This window comes from Pinus tabuliformis, chromosome X, assembly GCF_031772625.1.
Source record: "Pinus tabuliformis cultivar Carrire ecotype Pingquan chromosome X, CPIR1, whole genome shotgun sequence".
Taxonomy (NCBI): Eukaryota; Viridiplantae; Streptophyta; class Pinopsida; order Pinales; family Pinaceae; genus Pinus; species Pinus tabuliformis.
The window spans coordinates 499,503,477-499,520,264 of NC_142308.1; the positions used below are offsets into that span (position 1 = coordinate 499,503,477).

Sequence of the window (16,788 nt, forward strand, 5' to 3'; positions counted from 1 at the left end):
AGAGAAGGCTTGAGAGGTTCAAGCGAACTCCTCTGTATATGCCTGTCATGTATGAGTCTCAGATTTGGCTCATACTACTATGACCAATAGAGATCGAGTTTCAGTAAGTAGAGTCTGTGTACTCTAAAGACTTGGGGGATCCAAGTACAGTCTTGCTGATTCATATCTGCTGTGTGAGACTCAAATTGAGCTCACTGTTGTAAAAACTCTGCTTTTGAAAACATAATAGAGAGGCCACCACTGAAGGCTGGACCGGGAGACGTAGCCCAGGAGTATTAGGTGAACTCCTTATTAAACTTGTTGTGTTTACATGTTTGCTTGTTATGTTTTCTCTAACTGCTTCAGTGTCTGTGTATTTTGCAATCTTATCGATCTGTTGCATAAAATAACATAGGCACATCCATGCACATGAGTCTGTAATACCTTAATTGTTTGTATTAGATCAATTTCAGATCATTGGTAGACTCGATTTCCTTTGGGGAGAGTAGAGCCTAGATTAGCCATTTCATCTGCAACAAAATTATTCACCCTTAGGACATGGTAACATTGATTTCTGGGGATGAGACAGAGTAAGTTGAGGATCCTTTTGATGATCTAAGCTAGCTTGAGATCCTTGGGAAGTGATCCATTTAAGATTCTAGAGAGAATGAGAAGTGAATCTCCAACCATGATGGTCTCTTCAATTTTTAATTGCTTAGCTTATTTTATTCTCTGATAAAGAGCATAGGCTTTAGCAGCATTGTTGGTCGCCTCTCTCAATCCTCAAGCAAATTTGAATTCCTGATTATTCTCAAGATGAATAATCACCCCCCTCGTTCCAACCGCCTCTAATTATATGAACATGTTTAACAAAAGATTGAATCTTTAATATCTATAAATATTCATCTAGAAAACGAAAAATAAAATATGTTTATAAACTTTTAATATTTTTGTAAAATTAATTTTTACATATATAAACTTCCAACATTTTGTAAATGTGAAACAATGTTATGGTTTTGATTGGAAAATAAGCTAAATAGTACCATTCTCATAATATGGAAATATAGTAAACATCAATGATATTATTGATTGAGAGCAACAATAAATTGGAACATTGATTTATTAAACTTTCGTCATTAGTATTAGCTCCAAGGCAAATTTGCGTTAAAAATTATTCATATCCATAACTATAAAGTGAGTAGTATTAAGTTTTTTTGTTTAAATAATTTTTGAAAAAAGATTTATGGGTAGTTTAATCTTTGTTTTATAACAATATTTGATTGAATATTTATAATAAAGTATGTTACCACAAAATCTAGCAGGCCTTGGAGAGGGAAACCCTACAAGACGAAAACTAGAATAAGTGCTAATAAAGGGGCAATGGCCCATTGTCACCACAACTAAGGCCCCTTTCTCTTTATAGATTTTCACCGATAAGAGGAGTTCTGGTAGGATAGAATCACCTATGAAAGATATTCTATGGTTAAGGTATAAGGTGATAGGCTAGAATCTCTTAAGAAAGACTCAAATTTTAGGTATAAGGCTTTTCACTATGAAGCAATATGCCTTCTATGAGAGACCTAGGAGGAAAATGCACAAAACCTAAGGTTTGTTGATTTTGCTTGAGTATAAGAGTTCCCAAGGGTATGGCAATGGAGAGAAAAGTCTTCTCAAGATATACTTCAACAAGTACAAAGTTCATACAACCTCCAAGGAAGCCCTTAAGTTAAGGAAGAGAACGCTAGGGTTTCCCTCTTAGTGCAACCAGCAACACCTAGGGCAAGAGATTTTATGGAGGAAACTTATGTGGATGCCCACCAAATTTGTAGGTCAATTAGCTAAGACCTTCCATTTGATGTTTAGGCTCTCAAGCCTCCACAAGACCTCCCCCCCTAGAATTTCGCTCTAAGCCCTAGTTTCCGTCCTAGCCTTAAAAGGGCTGAAATTTCAAGAGAAGAATTTATGGATAAGATGTGAGAATGATCACCAAAGACTTGGACAAGTGCCTTGTCCTTTGGGCATATGGAGTCAAGGATGCTCAAGATAAGCTAAATTTGTTTCTAAGGAGGCCGAAATTTGATGCCCTAGGTATCGATTTCCAACAATTACCCACTTCTAAGGAAAATGGAGTTTGATGGAGAGTTATAAGAATTCCTCCACTAGGAACATTCATTACATGTTATACAATGAGTAACATATGCAATTCTCAACTAGATAGCTTTCGATTTTTTTTTTTTGACAAATTAGGACATAAACAAGCATAATCTAGAAGCAACAATTCCATAGATTAGACAATTCAAAATAAAATCTTCAATAATAAGCACGTACAACATAACATGTAGTATATCCATCCATTCACCAAAGAAATAGCTCCAAAGACAATCCAAAATAGCTTCCAAACATCAAAATGCATCCAAGATACTCCAATAGCCAAAGAACAGTAAATGCGAGTTCCTCTAAGGACGTTGAAAATCCCATGTGTGATGATGATGAGAGATGAAATGAGATCTCTCTAATTTATATGTGTCCAATGATCTCTAATTTTAACCTACTAGCCCGTTAAACAATAAAATGATGGGCAAAAACTAGGCAAGGTCACAAGTCGACATTATAGGCAATGTAAAATCATAATATATCACCCATAAGAGGGTCGAAATGTTGACGTCATGCATGGTGTTGAGTATGTTGTCATTGGTATCAAAACAGGTGTAGCAGGTGCAAGATGTCGTCATTGATGTCCTCAGTGTGTTGGCTGTCTTGGATGAGATGATGCATTGGTAAAACCCTAGCTCTAGGGTTTGGACTCCTTGGACGATGTTCATACCCCGCACTTGTTGGATGTTTTTAATGATGCAAGTCATCAAATTTGTCTTGGAGACCCTCAACCATTAGATTCTCCTCATCATACTTTTTTTGTTGACATGTGGAGTGTCTTGTGGACCTTCATGGTTTGAGAGATATGTTGGTTTGAAGATGATGTACCGAATTTGTGGCTCAATTCCCCAAAGGGTTGCTGATGTGGCAACATTCTATTGGTTGAATGATGGAAGGAAGTAAGAATTGATTTTACGGTCAAATTAATAGTCTATCATTGGAGGATGCTCTTGGCTCAATAAAAGTAAAATATTGTTGACAAAACTATTTAGGGCAAAATCAGTTACTAAGACTCCTTGGTCCAAAGCTCGCGGTCAAAATTTGAATTATTTAATCTCTTGAAGTCGGTCTAAATGTTTGGCTCAAATTTTTAAGAATCTTGATCTTTCCCTCCAAAATTTTTGAGTCGGTTGCCCCAATGCTCATCCAATCTATATAAGTCAAGGACATTTGCATCTTTATATTATCAAAGGAGTTGAAATTTTTCTCTGTATCTACGGCTTGAGGAGTTTTGGAGATCTACCGTCCAGGCAAATTTGGAAGGGCTTTTCTTGTGTTAAGGTGACAGGTCATTATGTTTCTCCTGCCAAGGGATTCACTGGGATCTTTGTTTGTATTTTACAGGTACTCACCAAATATTTTCATTGCTCTGTGACCAATCCAGTGAAGTGTTCTCTATAAGGATTCACACTGTCTTGAAGCAACTACCTCCAACACCTTAACTATGCCTGCGACCCTCTTATAGGACCTTTTAAAACTCGTTTGACATATGCGGTTTTCCTAGTCACCTACCATTGGAATTGACACGATGAGGAAAGCACAATGAGGATGGTCTCGCTTGTAAATTTACTAATCCTCACATCCAAATTCCTCCTCAAACACGGGGCATCTTGGCCACACTACAAGAGCTCCTCATACTTCTAGATTTCTTGATTATTAGAGTTGCCAATCAATGCAATCTATAGATGTATATTAAGAGTGTTCAAAGACCAACGTTGGCATATTTGACAACACCATTCAACAATCTCCTCCTTTGTCATTGATGGCAACACACGTACTCCCCCTGCGATTACTGCTCCCTCCGACTCCATGCTTTCGATCTTCCTTTTCTGATTTCTCTCCTCCTTTGACATCAATGGCAAAGGGTTACTCCTCCTAACGAAATATCTTCATTTGATTCCTGCAGTATACCTTTCTTCCTTTGACTACTTTTCTCCCTCTAACATGCTATGCCTTCCATTAGTTGATTCCTCCTGTCAATAAACATTACTGAAAAGTTTTACCTTTGTGACAAAGACGAGTCCTCCTTGAAAACTGTCCATGACTTTGCTACTCCACTGAACACAAAGCTGACTAATATGCCCACCATGTTGATCACTGCTCTGACAACTGCGTCACATCTGCCATCTGTCAAATTGTTGAAGGATAGATCTTCAAATTTGCAACCACTGCTACATAGATTCCCCTCTTCAACATTCACAGGACAGGGAGTCTCCAAGCCGGATCATTTAGAATAATATATGAACCAACTCTGTAGCCAGAGTCCCTGATCATCTTGAACCTTGACATGTTTCGTTGTACCTGTAGATTTGTTATGGCCTTGCGACTTTACAAATCTGAAGCATGATTGCTAAGATTTTTTCATTCACCCAATATTCTTGCTTTTGCTTTCTTCTCAAAATCTTCTTGTACTTGAAGTTAGAGTTCTCCTTCATGGAAGATTCCATCATGTATATGCAATCACGAGCTATATGTCCATAGTTATGGCATTTGAAGCATTCTATATGGTACTTGAATGATGAAGCAACTGACATATACTTTTTGCTGACGAAGCCATTTGAATATTTGTCTTGTGTTCTTGCAACCTTGCTTCTAGGGTTTTGATAATGGCCTTGATAATTATCCTTATCATAAGCTTTGCAATCCTTGACCTTATGCCCAAAGTTAGTACATGAGAAACAATAACCATTAAACATACTAGGGTACCTGAAAGGAATGGCTTGCCTTGATGATCTCTTAAAGACATTCTTTCTTGGAGGAAGATCAATCCTTTGTTGTTCCTTGTCTTTGATTACTTCAGCATGACTTCTGGGAGCAACATCACTTTCGGTCTTCTTTTGTTCTTCACTTCGATTTGGCCTTTGAAGGATTTTTCTGTCAGGCTTCTCTTCAACCTTGCTTTATGGGGGCTTGGAGCTTGTGCCTTTGTTGCGTGGAGCTTCACCTGCTTCTTTTGCCTTCATCTTAAAGTAAGCAATTTCTTGATCCTTCTCATTAATGACATGAATTTTCCCTTTGAAATCTTGCAATTGCTCCTTTTGCCGTTCCTCGAGCCTATTTATTTCATCTAGAGCTGCATCAAGTTCCTTTTGCTTTTGAGTAACTTCTACCTTGTACTTTTGAACATATTTTGCCAAGTTTTTCTCTTTCTTTTCTACTTTGTGCACTTGAAGTCTTAAGAGAGCACGAGTTTCATTGCCGAGGGAGAGTCTGCATTCTTTATTTGCTGGCTGTGTGGGTTTCCTTTTTGGAGTTCAAAAGTGGCCCTGAGATAGCCATGTGCTTTTGCTGAACTAAGCCACTGCCTTTATTATGTTTGTTGGGTGCTCTTTGAGGAAGATTAGACCATTGTTTGCACAGAACAGAGCCACTCTTCTTCTATGTTGACCGTGTGTGCCTTTCTAAGTTTCTAGTAGTAGAAACTCAAGTTTCGTAGAGGGATACGATCATTTGGTTGTTGTACTTATGACTCTTTAGTTGACTCTATTCTTGTAGCTTCACATGGTTGTAGTAGAGGGCATAAAGTAGAAGAATGGAGCAGCGACTCTCTGAAAGTTGCACTGCTGATATATAAATACATATGCAAAGGTGATAGAGGACATGGAAGCATGGGTGTCATCAAAGGCAATAAATAGGAAAAGAAATAGCAAATCCAAAGATGAAAATGTAGTCAAGGACCAGGAATCAAGGATTGAAGGTGAAAACCATGACCAAACCTTCCAGGACGAAATTGGGAAAAATCACGCCTGTTGAAAATGAAGCTATCACAAATTCACCCCAACAAGTTGGAATGGGAGTTTGGGATGAAAGGAAATCAGAAATTGCTATAGAATGCCTATCGTCACTTAGCGAGATTGTTGAGTTAGATGATGAGTACAAAGAAAATCATGAGGCTACAACAATTGATGATGATTCCCAAGGGGTGTGTAAAGATGATAACACACATGTTGTTGACAGTGCAAACCCAAACCCATTAGTTGATGAGGTAGATGTTGCTCACAAGCCCACTTATGCCTATAACTTGGAAAACCAATTGAAGATGAACACATACAAGATTAGGGCAGTGACGAGGCAATATGATGATGCACTAGTATTAGTGACAGATTATTGTAGGAGAAGTGTAGTGGCACATGATAGTTTAGGAGGAGAGCCTTCACTTGCAGATGTTCAGATCCTCAGAAAGACATTGGTAGAGATGAAATCTAATTACCTACACCTCATCTTAGACAAAGATCACGTACTCATGCTTGCTAAGATATATCATGATGCACTAGTAGGGAAAGAGGAGGAAATTGACAGGCTTACACATGAACTTGATACTGCCCAAGAGTCCTTGAAGAGCACTCAAATGGCCCTTCAAGAATCAGAGTTGCAGGTTGAACAACTTTATATGGAGTTGAGTTATGTGCATTCTTCATCCTCCATAGCAGACAATCAGTTAACTATGGAAACCATCACACAAGAAGATGTTAGGGGCACTCATGATATGATAGAGGAGCCTCTAGTGATAATGGAGCACGAGGAGCACCTGGATGAACTGGCACTTGCAGAGAAGTATGTTCCATAGGTTTCTGATTATACACCCATGGGATGTGGAGACATATATATTTCACATGAGGTTACATCCATCTGGGATCTAGGTTTAGTTGACACGATTGGAGTGCATGTTGGAGACCCTGGTTGGCATTGGGATCCAAGTGGGGTTTTCAATCATTCACCAGGTGTGAAGGATGACTATGGCGTTGACAAGGTGATTGACCCAGTGACCAAACACTCACATTCCTTCACACTTCCACCAAAGTTTTGGCCAACGCTAGTGGTGAGTTGGTTTGATGGAGGAGTGTGCAGACTTCGGGAGATGTCTTGGCACATCGCTCGTAAATGGGGTTGCAGGGTGTTCAACATGCCCCGACAGGAGTTATTCAGATGGGAAGGCATTTGTAAGTTGTATGCCACCAGACAGAGTAGTATATGGAGATGATGTTCTTCCACTGATGTACTGGGCACAAGAGCCACTGAGGATAGGCATAACAGTGACATCCCCATTAGCATGTGAGGAGTCATGCCACTTAGGTCTACCAAGATAGAGAAGGAGATATGACTCACATCATAATGAGTCCACTAGCAGGGTGGCAGATACATTGGCACATGCAAGATACCAAATGATACAGGGTGGTTCGACAATAGGCATGGGTGTCCAGTGGTGCACCTAGATATGCCACAGATTACAGTATTATGCACTGGAGTGCGAGGTTATGTGGCCATATGCAGTAATATATGGTGTTGCATAGCGGGATCTTGGAGCATTGCTTCTGAGGAGGTCGAAGGACTGGGATGTCAGGCATACCATGGGGTCTGGTTTACCCAGAATCGAGGAGTGGATGGATGAGCGTCATGGAACATTGCATCCTTTCAAGAATGATCTTCAATTGGAATATCATCTGATCTGGGTCGGAAAGCAGGAGACTTGCAGGATTGCTGTTGGGTATCTGTATCGGTTCTTGATCATGCCATTGGGATTGATCCATGCCCCTATCATTTTCAAGTATGCATACTATTACAAAGGATTTTGTTGTTGTTCTTTGATGCTCTCATCACATATAGCAGGACACATGGGGGTCACTTGAGACAGTTGGGTGAGACACAGTGCAACGTGGACAAGAGAATGACTTCCCAGTGAAGGCAAACAGTCGGAGCGCGAGTTGACAAATATAGGATTAGGGATGGCGTGACCCACTACAGAGGCAACGTATGTTCTGCTTCCGAGTACACACTTGGGGAGATGATCAGGAGAGATTTGCATGACACACCTTTGGCAGGACATTTTGAGGCATCGCACAAGCATGGGGCACAGTGGATGGTAGGCCTCTTTTACAAGAGGGCGTGTGGGCTCCACACAATAATTGGGTACATCACTAGGGGATGTGATAGTAGAGTGCGCTATGTGATTAGGTAGGAGCAGGGCAGTTTAGCATGCACTGGATTGATTCATGACACATGGTGCCCGTCTATTGGTTGCATATAGGGATTAGTGATGAGGCACGGATGCACGCCAACAATTAGTAGTACTTTGTCACAATAGTTAGTTATGATCAAAGTGGCGCAACAACAACAAGGCAACCTCCTTTTGAGACCAACATGGGGCCCTAGCATTACAGGTTTCGACAACTCAACTACCATTATGGGTGAGCTAGTCTTTACAGGGGAAGATCACTCAGATCTTCCATTGGACTTTAGTTTGGAGAAGGGTGTTTCATTTCTCAGTGATTTATTGATGGCATCAGAGGTGACAATGTTTGGTTTATGTGGGTGAGGACCATTTTCAGCAAGAATTGGATTGTACTTCCAGGAGTTCACTTTTGGGTGCATGAGGTTGGTTTTCCGATAGAGCAGCTTCTCAAGGAGATGGCTGAGATTTTGCATTTTGGAGATGCTCTACTTATTGGCAGTATGCAAAGGGCCTCTGGTATCTATGCCTTGTTGGGGAGTGCGTGGGGCAAGGAATGATGCACGATGATCATGGTTTGGGATCCTGGTATTAGTTTGGATCAGCTTGTGGGGAAGTAGCATGTGATGGCACTGCTTGAGGACAAGCAATTTTGGGGAGGGGAGACTGTAATGCACGGGCATGGGGCATAGTGGATGGTAGGCCTCTTTTACAGGAGGGCATGTGGGCTCCACACAATAATTGGGTACATCACTAGGGGATGGGATAGTAGAGTGCGTTGTGTGATTAGGTAGGAGCAGGGTAGTTTAGCATGCACTGGATTGATTCATGATACATGGTGCCCGTCTTTTGGTTGCATATAGGGATTAGTGATGAGGCACGGATGCACGCCAACAATTAGTAGTACTTTGTCACAATAGTTAGTTATGATCAGAGTGGCACATCAACAAGGCAAACTCCTTTTGAGACCAACATGGGGCCCTGGCATTACAGGTTTCGACAACTCAACTACCATTATGGGTGAGCTAGTCTTTACAGGGGAAGATCACTCAGATCTTCCATTGGACTTTAGTTTGGAGGAGGGCGTTTCATTTCTCAGTGATTCATTGATGGCATCAGAGGTGACAGTGTTTGGTTTATGTGGGTGAGGACCCCTTTCAGCAAGAATTGGATTGTATTTCCAGGAGTTCACTCTTGAGGTGCATGAGGTTGGTTTTCTGATAGAGCAGCTTCTCGAGGAGATGGCTGAGATTTTGCATTTTCGAGATGCTCTACTTATTGGCAGTATGCAAAGGGCCTCTGGTATCTATGCCTTGTTGGGGAGTGCGTGGGGCAAGGAATGCTTCATGATGATCATGGTTTGGGATCCTGGTATTAGTTTGGATTAGCTTGTGGGGAAGTAGCATGTGATGACATTGCTCGAGGACAAACAATTTTGGGGAGGGGAGACTGTAATGTCCCCAATTTTTACATTATCTTATGATGAGATTAGGAGTCGTCTCCGGAGCTTATGTTAGCCAGGTCACAAGAGCTGGATTACTACATTGGTGGGCCTAGAGGGTTTTAGAGGAGTGTTATGGGTCCGACTAGGATCACTTACCATATTTCATCATCAGGATCAATTGTGCACGGTTTGCTCTTGGTTCTGTTGCATTTCGACGATTTCTGTAAAACGACATTATTAACGAACATATTTTAATTAATTACACTTAAGGTGTTGTTTCAGGCCGATTACTTGGAGTAACACCTTAGTGTAATAGCTTTGGGTAGGATGATGAAAAGGGGCTTTGGGTGGCCAATGTGACCATAGAGGCGAATTAAGCATTTTCCAGCATTAAAAGTTACTTTAATTAGTTTATAAAAGTCACTTTATTAAATAGAGAAAGAAAAAGTGCTTTTAAGTATTTAATTGGAGGGAAAAGGTAAATGAGTTATAAAAAGGGAAATGAGGGGGTTTCTCCTCGTTCATTCGTGCATTTGAGTTTTTGGAGAAAGGAGCTCTTGGAGAGAGTTTGAAGGAGAAGCTTAGGGTTTTGGAACCCTAGCTGCCATAGCTAACTTCGGTGTTGAAACTAGACACCCTAGTTTGATTTGAGAGTGAAATCACACGGATTTCACCATTGCGCTTTCAAAGAGAAAATGATTTGCAGGAGATATTGAGCTCTAAGAGGTTTTATAAATTGATTTATCTCTAATATAGTTTTTCTATTCATCTCTTGTACAAGAATCACATCACCATAAAAGAGGTGAAGACTCCAAGCCCAAGAAAGACGAGTTCTGAAGGTGAAATAGAGGCCGAGTTCCCTTTGTATAGCAGGGACGAGTTGCTTGTTGGCTGGCCCTACTTTCTCTCTTCTGAAGGGTCGATTTTATCACTGTTATCAAGAGCCTTGCTGTCTGGATTTCTTGGAGTGTCTATAGCTGGGTACAAAGGCACGAGTTTCATTGCAAAGGGAGAGTCTGCATTCTTTATTTGCTGGCTGCGGGGGTTTCCTTTCTGGAGTTCGAAAGTGGCCCTGAGATAGCCGTGTTCTTTTGCTGAACTAAGCCACTGCCTTTATTATGTTTGCTGGGTGCTCTTTGAGGAAGATTAGACCACTGTTTGCACAGAACAGAGCCACTCTTCTTCTCTGCTGACTGTGTGTGCCTTTCAAGTAGCAGAAACATGAGTTCCTAGAGGGATGCAGTCATTTGATTGACTGTACCTATGACTCTTCAATTGAATCTATTCCTGTAGCTTCACATGGTTGTAGCAGAGGGCATAAAGTGGAAGAATGGAACATCTATTCTCTGAAAGTTGCACTGCTGATATATAAGTACATATACAGCAAGGGCTGGGCGTTTCATCATGACCAAATCAGGTTCCATACTGTGCTTACTGTGATAAATTTCTTTTACCAGAATTGAGATGATGAATCTGTATTTGCCAATGTGTTAGTAATGCAATTTGTATCAACATATCTGAGTTATTTCTGAGTTAAAAATGTCATGCTAGTAGCTGGCTACAATCTGGTTATACATTCTTATCTTGGTATGTTGATGTATAATTTGAACAAGCAAAAATTTGACATCTACAGTAGTGTGTGAACAAAGTGTTTGACAAAAACTCTCACTGAAATTTACAATAGAAAGTCATTTATTGGGAAATCTGAAGTATTACAAGAAGGGTATCTTACAATATAGGTCTTTAATGATTACATCAATAGGAAGCTCCAACTTCCATGGTTTTCTAGCAACAATTGGAAGGAGGCTCCAGTCCCTTGATTTATCAACTCCAACTGAAAGAATGCTCCAACACCCTGATTTACCAGTTCTAATTGGAAGGACACTCCAATGTCCTGGTTTTATCAGCTCCAACTGAAAGGATGCTCCAACACCCTGGTTTCCCTGCTCCAACTAGAAATATGCTCCAATGCCTTTCACAAGCTCCACTGTTAAAACCTAATACCATTGGCATATCAATGATCAGCCTTTCTTACGATGACATCTGCAATACGGTAAGGTATTGGACCCTGGTACATGTAACTGCATCTGCTCAACATGGAAACCCTGTCGGCAAATGTCAGTGATCAATGAATAGTCTGGTACAAGTCTCTGAGATACTGTACTAATAGCATCTAATCTGGTCACAAAAACGACCATGGCAGTTTCAACAAAAGCATGGTATCAATGAGATCTCATTGCAACAAGGTCACTGTTTTTCCAAACTGTAGTATGCATGCCCAGATATGCAGTGGTGTCCCAAACTCTGCCAAACTTTGTGGATATTTCTTTAGGCTTTCTATTCAACTCTCGTCTTCAAAAACTTAATCATGAATTGAACAACTTGTCACATACTTCAATCTGCTGATATGAGGTGTGCCTTTTGTGCTACTGATATGCTTCAGACCTTGCCAAGCATTCATACCTGAAGATGACCTTTTTCTTTTGATTGCAAAATGCCATTAATGATACCTCAGGATATTTAACATTTCAATTTTGCAGTGCTTATACCTGATTCTAGAAAGGACTTGTCATCATAAGTCTGACAGGCTTACTTACGTCTGTATTTAAAAACATGCCTTCTCTGCCACTAACTAAGAGGTCTGTCCTTCAAATTGTTTTTCCGTTTGCTGAGATATATCAACCATCAAACCTGGTTCTGAAATGCCTCCAATCCTTAGCTCAGATCCAAAAGACAATCGACAAGTCTTCCTTAGACAAACTCTGCTCTGCTTTAAAAGGGTTTCAATAATTCATATTAACCTCAGGATTGATCGCAGAGATAGATGTCAGATTGGCCCTAAGATAGGTCTCAGTGAACACAAATCTTTGTCCTATAAGTATCCAGCCTTGGAGGACTTTGAACAGAGCAAGGGTTACTTTCAGAAGAGCCCAGAACAGATATGTAAATGGGCCACAGATCAGACTTGGAACCCCAGAGAGGTGACAGAAAAATTCAAAAGTTTGTCCACAGAGAATAATACTGAAGTCTGCCTTGGAAAGCCTTTCACAAGAAGGTAAGACAGTGAAGGCCTACCAAGATCGAAATCGAATAAGCCTGCCTCAGATTTGATGCAAAGCAACTTCAGTCCAGCGAAGAGTGATGATGAAATTTCAATGATCAGATGTCCTAGAATAAGCTTCAGAAACAGGTGTCAAGATCTGCCAGAGAGGTGGAAGATTGCTTCGTTTTGAACCTCAGGGGCCGCAGAGAACTGTGACAAAGGAGGCCGAATATAATCGCCGAACCATGCCTTAGATGGTGGCCTTCGGGCAGGCCGAAATGGGCTTCAGGACACCAGATCCGAGCCTCAGAACGCCTGCAATAGGAGACAGAAATAGGGCCAAAATAAAGCATTTCACAACTCTAGCGAGAACCCTTTACCAAGAAAAAGATTAACCCAAAACTTTTCTGAACTTCAGCCTCCTGCTTCAGATTAACATGTAAGCCCCTGGCCTCTGAACGAAGGATAATCTTGTGAATGATTTGATACCCTTTAGGAGGAAATTGAGCATATATTTATAGTGATGAATGGGGTGGGGGGAGGCTTCTAATGGAGCCAACCTGGCCTTATTGCAAGGGAGCAAACTTTACAAAATTAAGATTTGAATTTTCAAAATTCAAAAATTTGGAGCCAAAACTTGAATATCTTTTCAGGCTGACTTGAACTTCAATTTTCATAATTAAGAATACCCTTGACATAACTTCCTTTGCAAGTCAAAATGGGCTAGGATAGCCTGGTTGATAAATTTAAACAAATTTTCTTGAGAAAAATTGCCATCATTTAACCAATCAACAAGATGCCATTAACATCACAGTTTGGGGCTCCTTGACCAAATTTTGTGGCTTCAAATTTGAACAGCCATATCTCCTTAACTGTGAGGAGTTATGTGGCGTGCCACCTACCATTGGAATCGGTACGACGAGGAGAACACAATGAGGATGGTCTCGCCTACAAATTTACTGATCCTCACAACCAAATTTCTCATCAAATGTGGGGCATCATGGCCACACCACATGAGCACCTCATCCTTCCAGGATTTATTGATTATTAAAGCTTCCAATCAATGCAACCTACATATGTATATTAAGAGTGTTCAAAGACCAATGTTGGTATCAATGACAGCACCATTCAACAGTACTTTACACAAACCAAAAAGCAGGAGTGCCCATAAATTAAAGTTGTACCCATCCCACCTTTCATTTTAGGGGCAAGAGTCAATTATTTTGTGGTAGTTCGTAAGTGCATATAATATACATGGAAGCTGGTGGCAGAGTGAAAAATGCAAAATATAGAAAGAACTAACACACAAAAGTTAAAACACTGCACTGTTGTGTGTGGCAGTTAAAAAAGGAACTTAAACCATTGCTCCCTTGGTGCAACCTATACATGAAACCAGTCCAACACATGCATAAAATTTCATAACATAGCCACCTGTCCATAATTTGCTTCCTTTAGGGAACCATGCCACCTCAATAGAGATCTCTTTTTACAAATTACATTGCCTCGTTTAGGCTCACATACCTTTATTTTCGTACATGTATTATTTTAATTACTGTATAACAGACAATACAATTTAAAATTATACTAAACACTATATAAATGGAGATAAATGGAGATAAAAAGAGGGGACTTGATCAGGTGAAAACAAATTAAAAATTTGTAGTTTATTTTTGTTGTCTACATATTTCTGTAGTTGTGCATCATAGGCTATAGCAGATGCCAATCCAAAAGCAAAGGGGTTGACATTCATTTTTTATGATAACTGAGGTCGGATCAGGTTCTCACAGCAAAGCATAATGCAGATGGTCTAGATAATTAGTATGTTTTTTTCTTGGGTTTTCAGATTTGCATGCTTTCTGTTATGATATTCTTTTTCTTTGTGAAGAAAAGGAAGATTAGGCTCTTTTTTAGGATTTGATTGGATGATACCAGATTTGGCATCAATTTTACTTGCTCATAGGAAGGGAGTTTTGTTGGCATTTTAAGCCTCTGTTATTGACCTTTTAATCGTTAGGGATTTCAAGGCATTGAAAATTGCTCTGGGATTTGTTTATATGTTACAGGGGTATGGGTGCACACTTTATATTATATGATTCTTTTTGGTCTATATTGATCTCTGTTAGGTGTTATGGCAGTAAATATTGAGCAGGAGTTTTAGAGTTTTTGTCATTCTTTTAATGGTTAAACTTGGCTGAGGAGCAATCCCGAGTGAATATAGGCAGTTGCCTTGGGTCATTGGTTCTAGGGTTCATTTCTTGCTTATTTCTGTCTGGCCTGCATATATTTCAAATTGGTTAATTTAAATGTATGTCAAGGCAGTTCATTAATTGAATCTTCAAATCACAGTTACGCCTTTTTTTCTAAATGCCGAATTAGTGATTGGAATGGTTTTCTATGAAAAGACATTTTGAAGCAGGTGTGAAATGCTGATATAAATGATTATGTTTAAAAGTTAGAAGACTTCACCGGATTGGTTGAGCTTAAGAGATTAGAATAGAACTCTAAAATACATTTCTAAGAATTTCCCATGAATGCAATGTAGAGCGTGGAGATTTTCCATATTTAAAGTTAGATTGCATGCAAAATTTGATAAATTGGTGCTGCTCAGATTTGATAACATAACAAGGTGGACACAACAAATCGGATTTTGATAAAATGGAATGGCATTTTAAACTTAACTACAATTTAAGGAATAGGAATGATAATAAAACAGTGATATAATATTTCTTATGACTATCCAAATTTCATTATAAATTTGATACATATTAATAAAACAGGAACAAATTTGTAAGCTTATTTGCAAATCGTGACAAATTTAGACTTTCAAGCTGAGTTATGATCTATATTTTCCATACTGTTCATTTCTTCTAATAAAGCTTAAATGTATAACGTTGGTGCTGCAGGTGCTAGTTTGGTTGGGCATTTTTTTGTGGTTCTCAGAATTGGTGAAGATGAGGCTTTTGACACACAATATGCTATCCTGTAACATTAGGGGAGTGACGAAGGGGTTTCCTTTAGAGTTGGAAGTTGAGAATTTTGTCACAAAGGAGGTTCCCTTTAACCCTGATTTCTTGAAGCATATATTCCCAAAGATCGAATGGAAGGCTCTCCATGACGCAGCAAAGAAGATGGATGACAATGATCTCCCAGAACAAGCAGATGCAAATATGCTAGAAAATGATGATTTCTTGCACAGGTTTCATCATGCTCTTTTAGAATTGCACCTAGAAGAAGGTGCCCTAATTTGCCCTGAAACTGGTAGACGATTTCCAGTAAACAAGGGTATTCCAAATATGTTGCTTCATGAAGATGAAGTGTAAGAATAAAAATTCGTATATCCTTTTGGATAGTTTAAGGAAGTCATATATGATTTCTAACTCATTTTTGGACGAACATAAATTGAGGTGCCATATAAACTAAAATCGACACCATCTTCCTAACTATTAGCACTGAGTGAGGATCTACTAGTGCTGTTTTCCCGTACAGCTTTGGTGTTCGGTTGACTTAATGTGTAACCCTGTTTTATTTTTCTCCATCGAGCCAGTAGACATCAGAGTTATTGTTTTAGTTTGGGAATTGATATATGTACTTGATTAAGGTTCTTCTCTGTAGATATTTTGAAGTAAACATACAGACAATATATACATAATTCTCTTAGCTCTAGCTTCCGGTTTATAATATATATCACTCTGTTTATAAAGTTTCTTCTATTTGCCAAGCAGGATGTCCTAGATGGTGTTGACACTGTTAAATGATAAATATAGTTGAGATCTTTCTAACGCTGTCATGCAACTGTCTGTTATTTCATGTCATGGATTTTGTTTTATCTCTCAATATTTTCTTATGAGATCTATGCTTCCAAAGACACTTTTTTTTACTCTAGTTTTTCCAAAGTAATTATTATTAGTATTGTGCTTAAACTTTTGGGGACGTGTTTACATTTCAAATGGATTCAAATTGCCACCGTTCGAGTTTTTATTAAAGAGGTTTTCCAGAATAGAAAAATAGTTCTGAAGCCACCTGAAAAGTGTTTTCCACTGGTAATTAATTTGCTCCATTTCATACATTTTAGTGTCATGTCACATGGATGTATAAAATTATATACATCTTCCATGAATGGTACCATTTTTTGCAATTTGGACACTTGGGTTCAGCTCAATTCGTGATTGGTACCTTTCAACCAAAAGAGGTCATGTATTATTTGGATATTAAAAAATGAAA

The 16,788-nt window shown here is 39.3% G+C and overlaps 1 protein-coding gene across 2 annotated transcripts in view; it reads left to right on the top strand.

Moving 5' to 3' along the window:
• Positions 1 to 16,230, top strand: part of LOC149140866 (multifunctional methyltransferase subunit TRM112 homolog A-like) — a 175,980-nt gene extending 159,750 nt beyond the window's left edge. For both annotated transcript variants that reach the window (XM_089449552.1, XM_089449551.1), the window contains one exon: positions 15,471 to 16,230. In XM_089449552.1, coding sequence (XP_089305678.1) covers positions 15,519 to 15,887 — 369 coding nt within the window. In that variant the 5' untranslated portion in view covers positions 15,471 to 15,518 and the 3' untranslated portion in view covers positions 15,888 to 16,230. The remainder of the gene's footprint in view (positions 1 to 15,470) is intronic.
• The last annotated feature ends 558 nt before the right edge of the window (positions 16,231 to 16,788 follow it).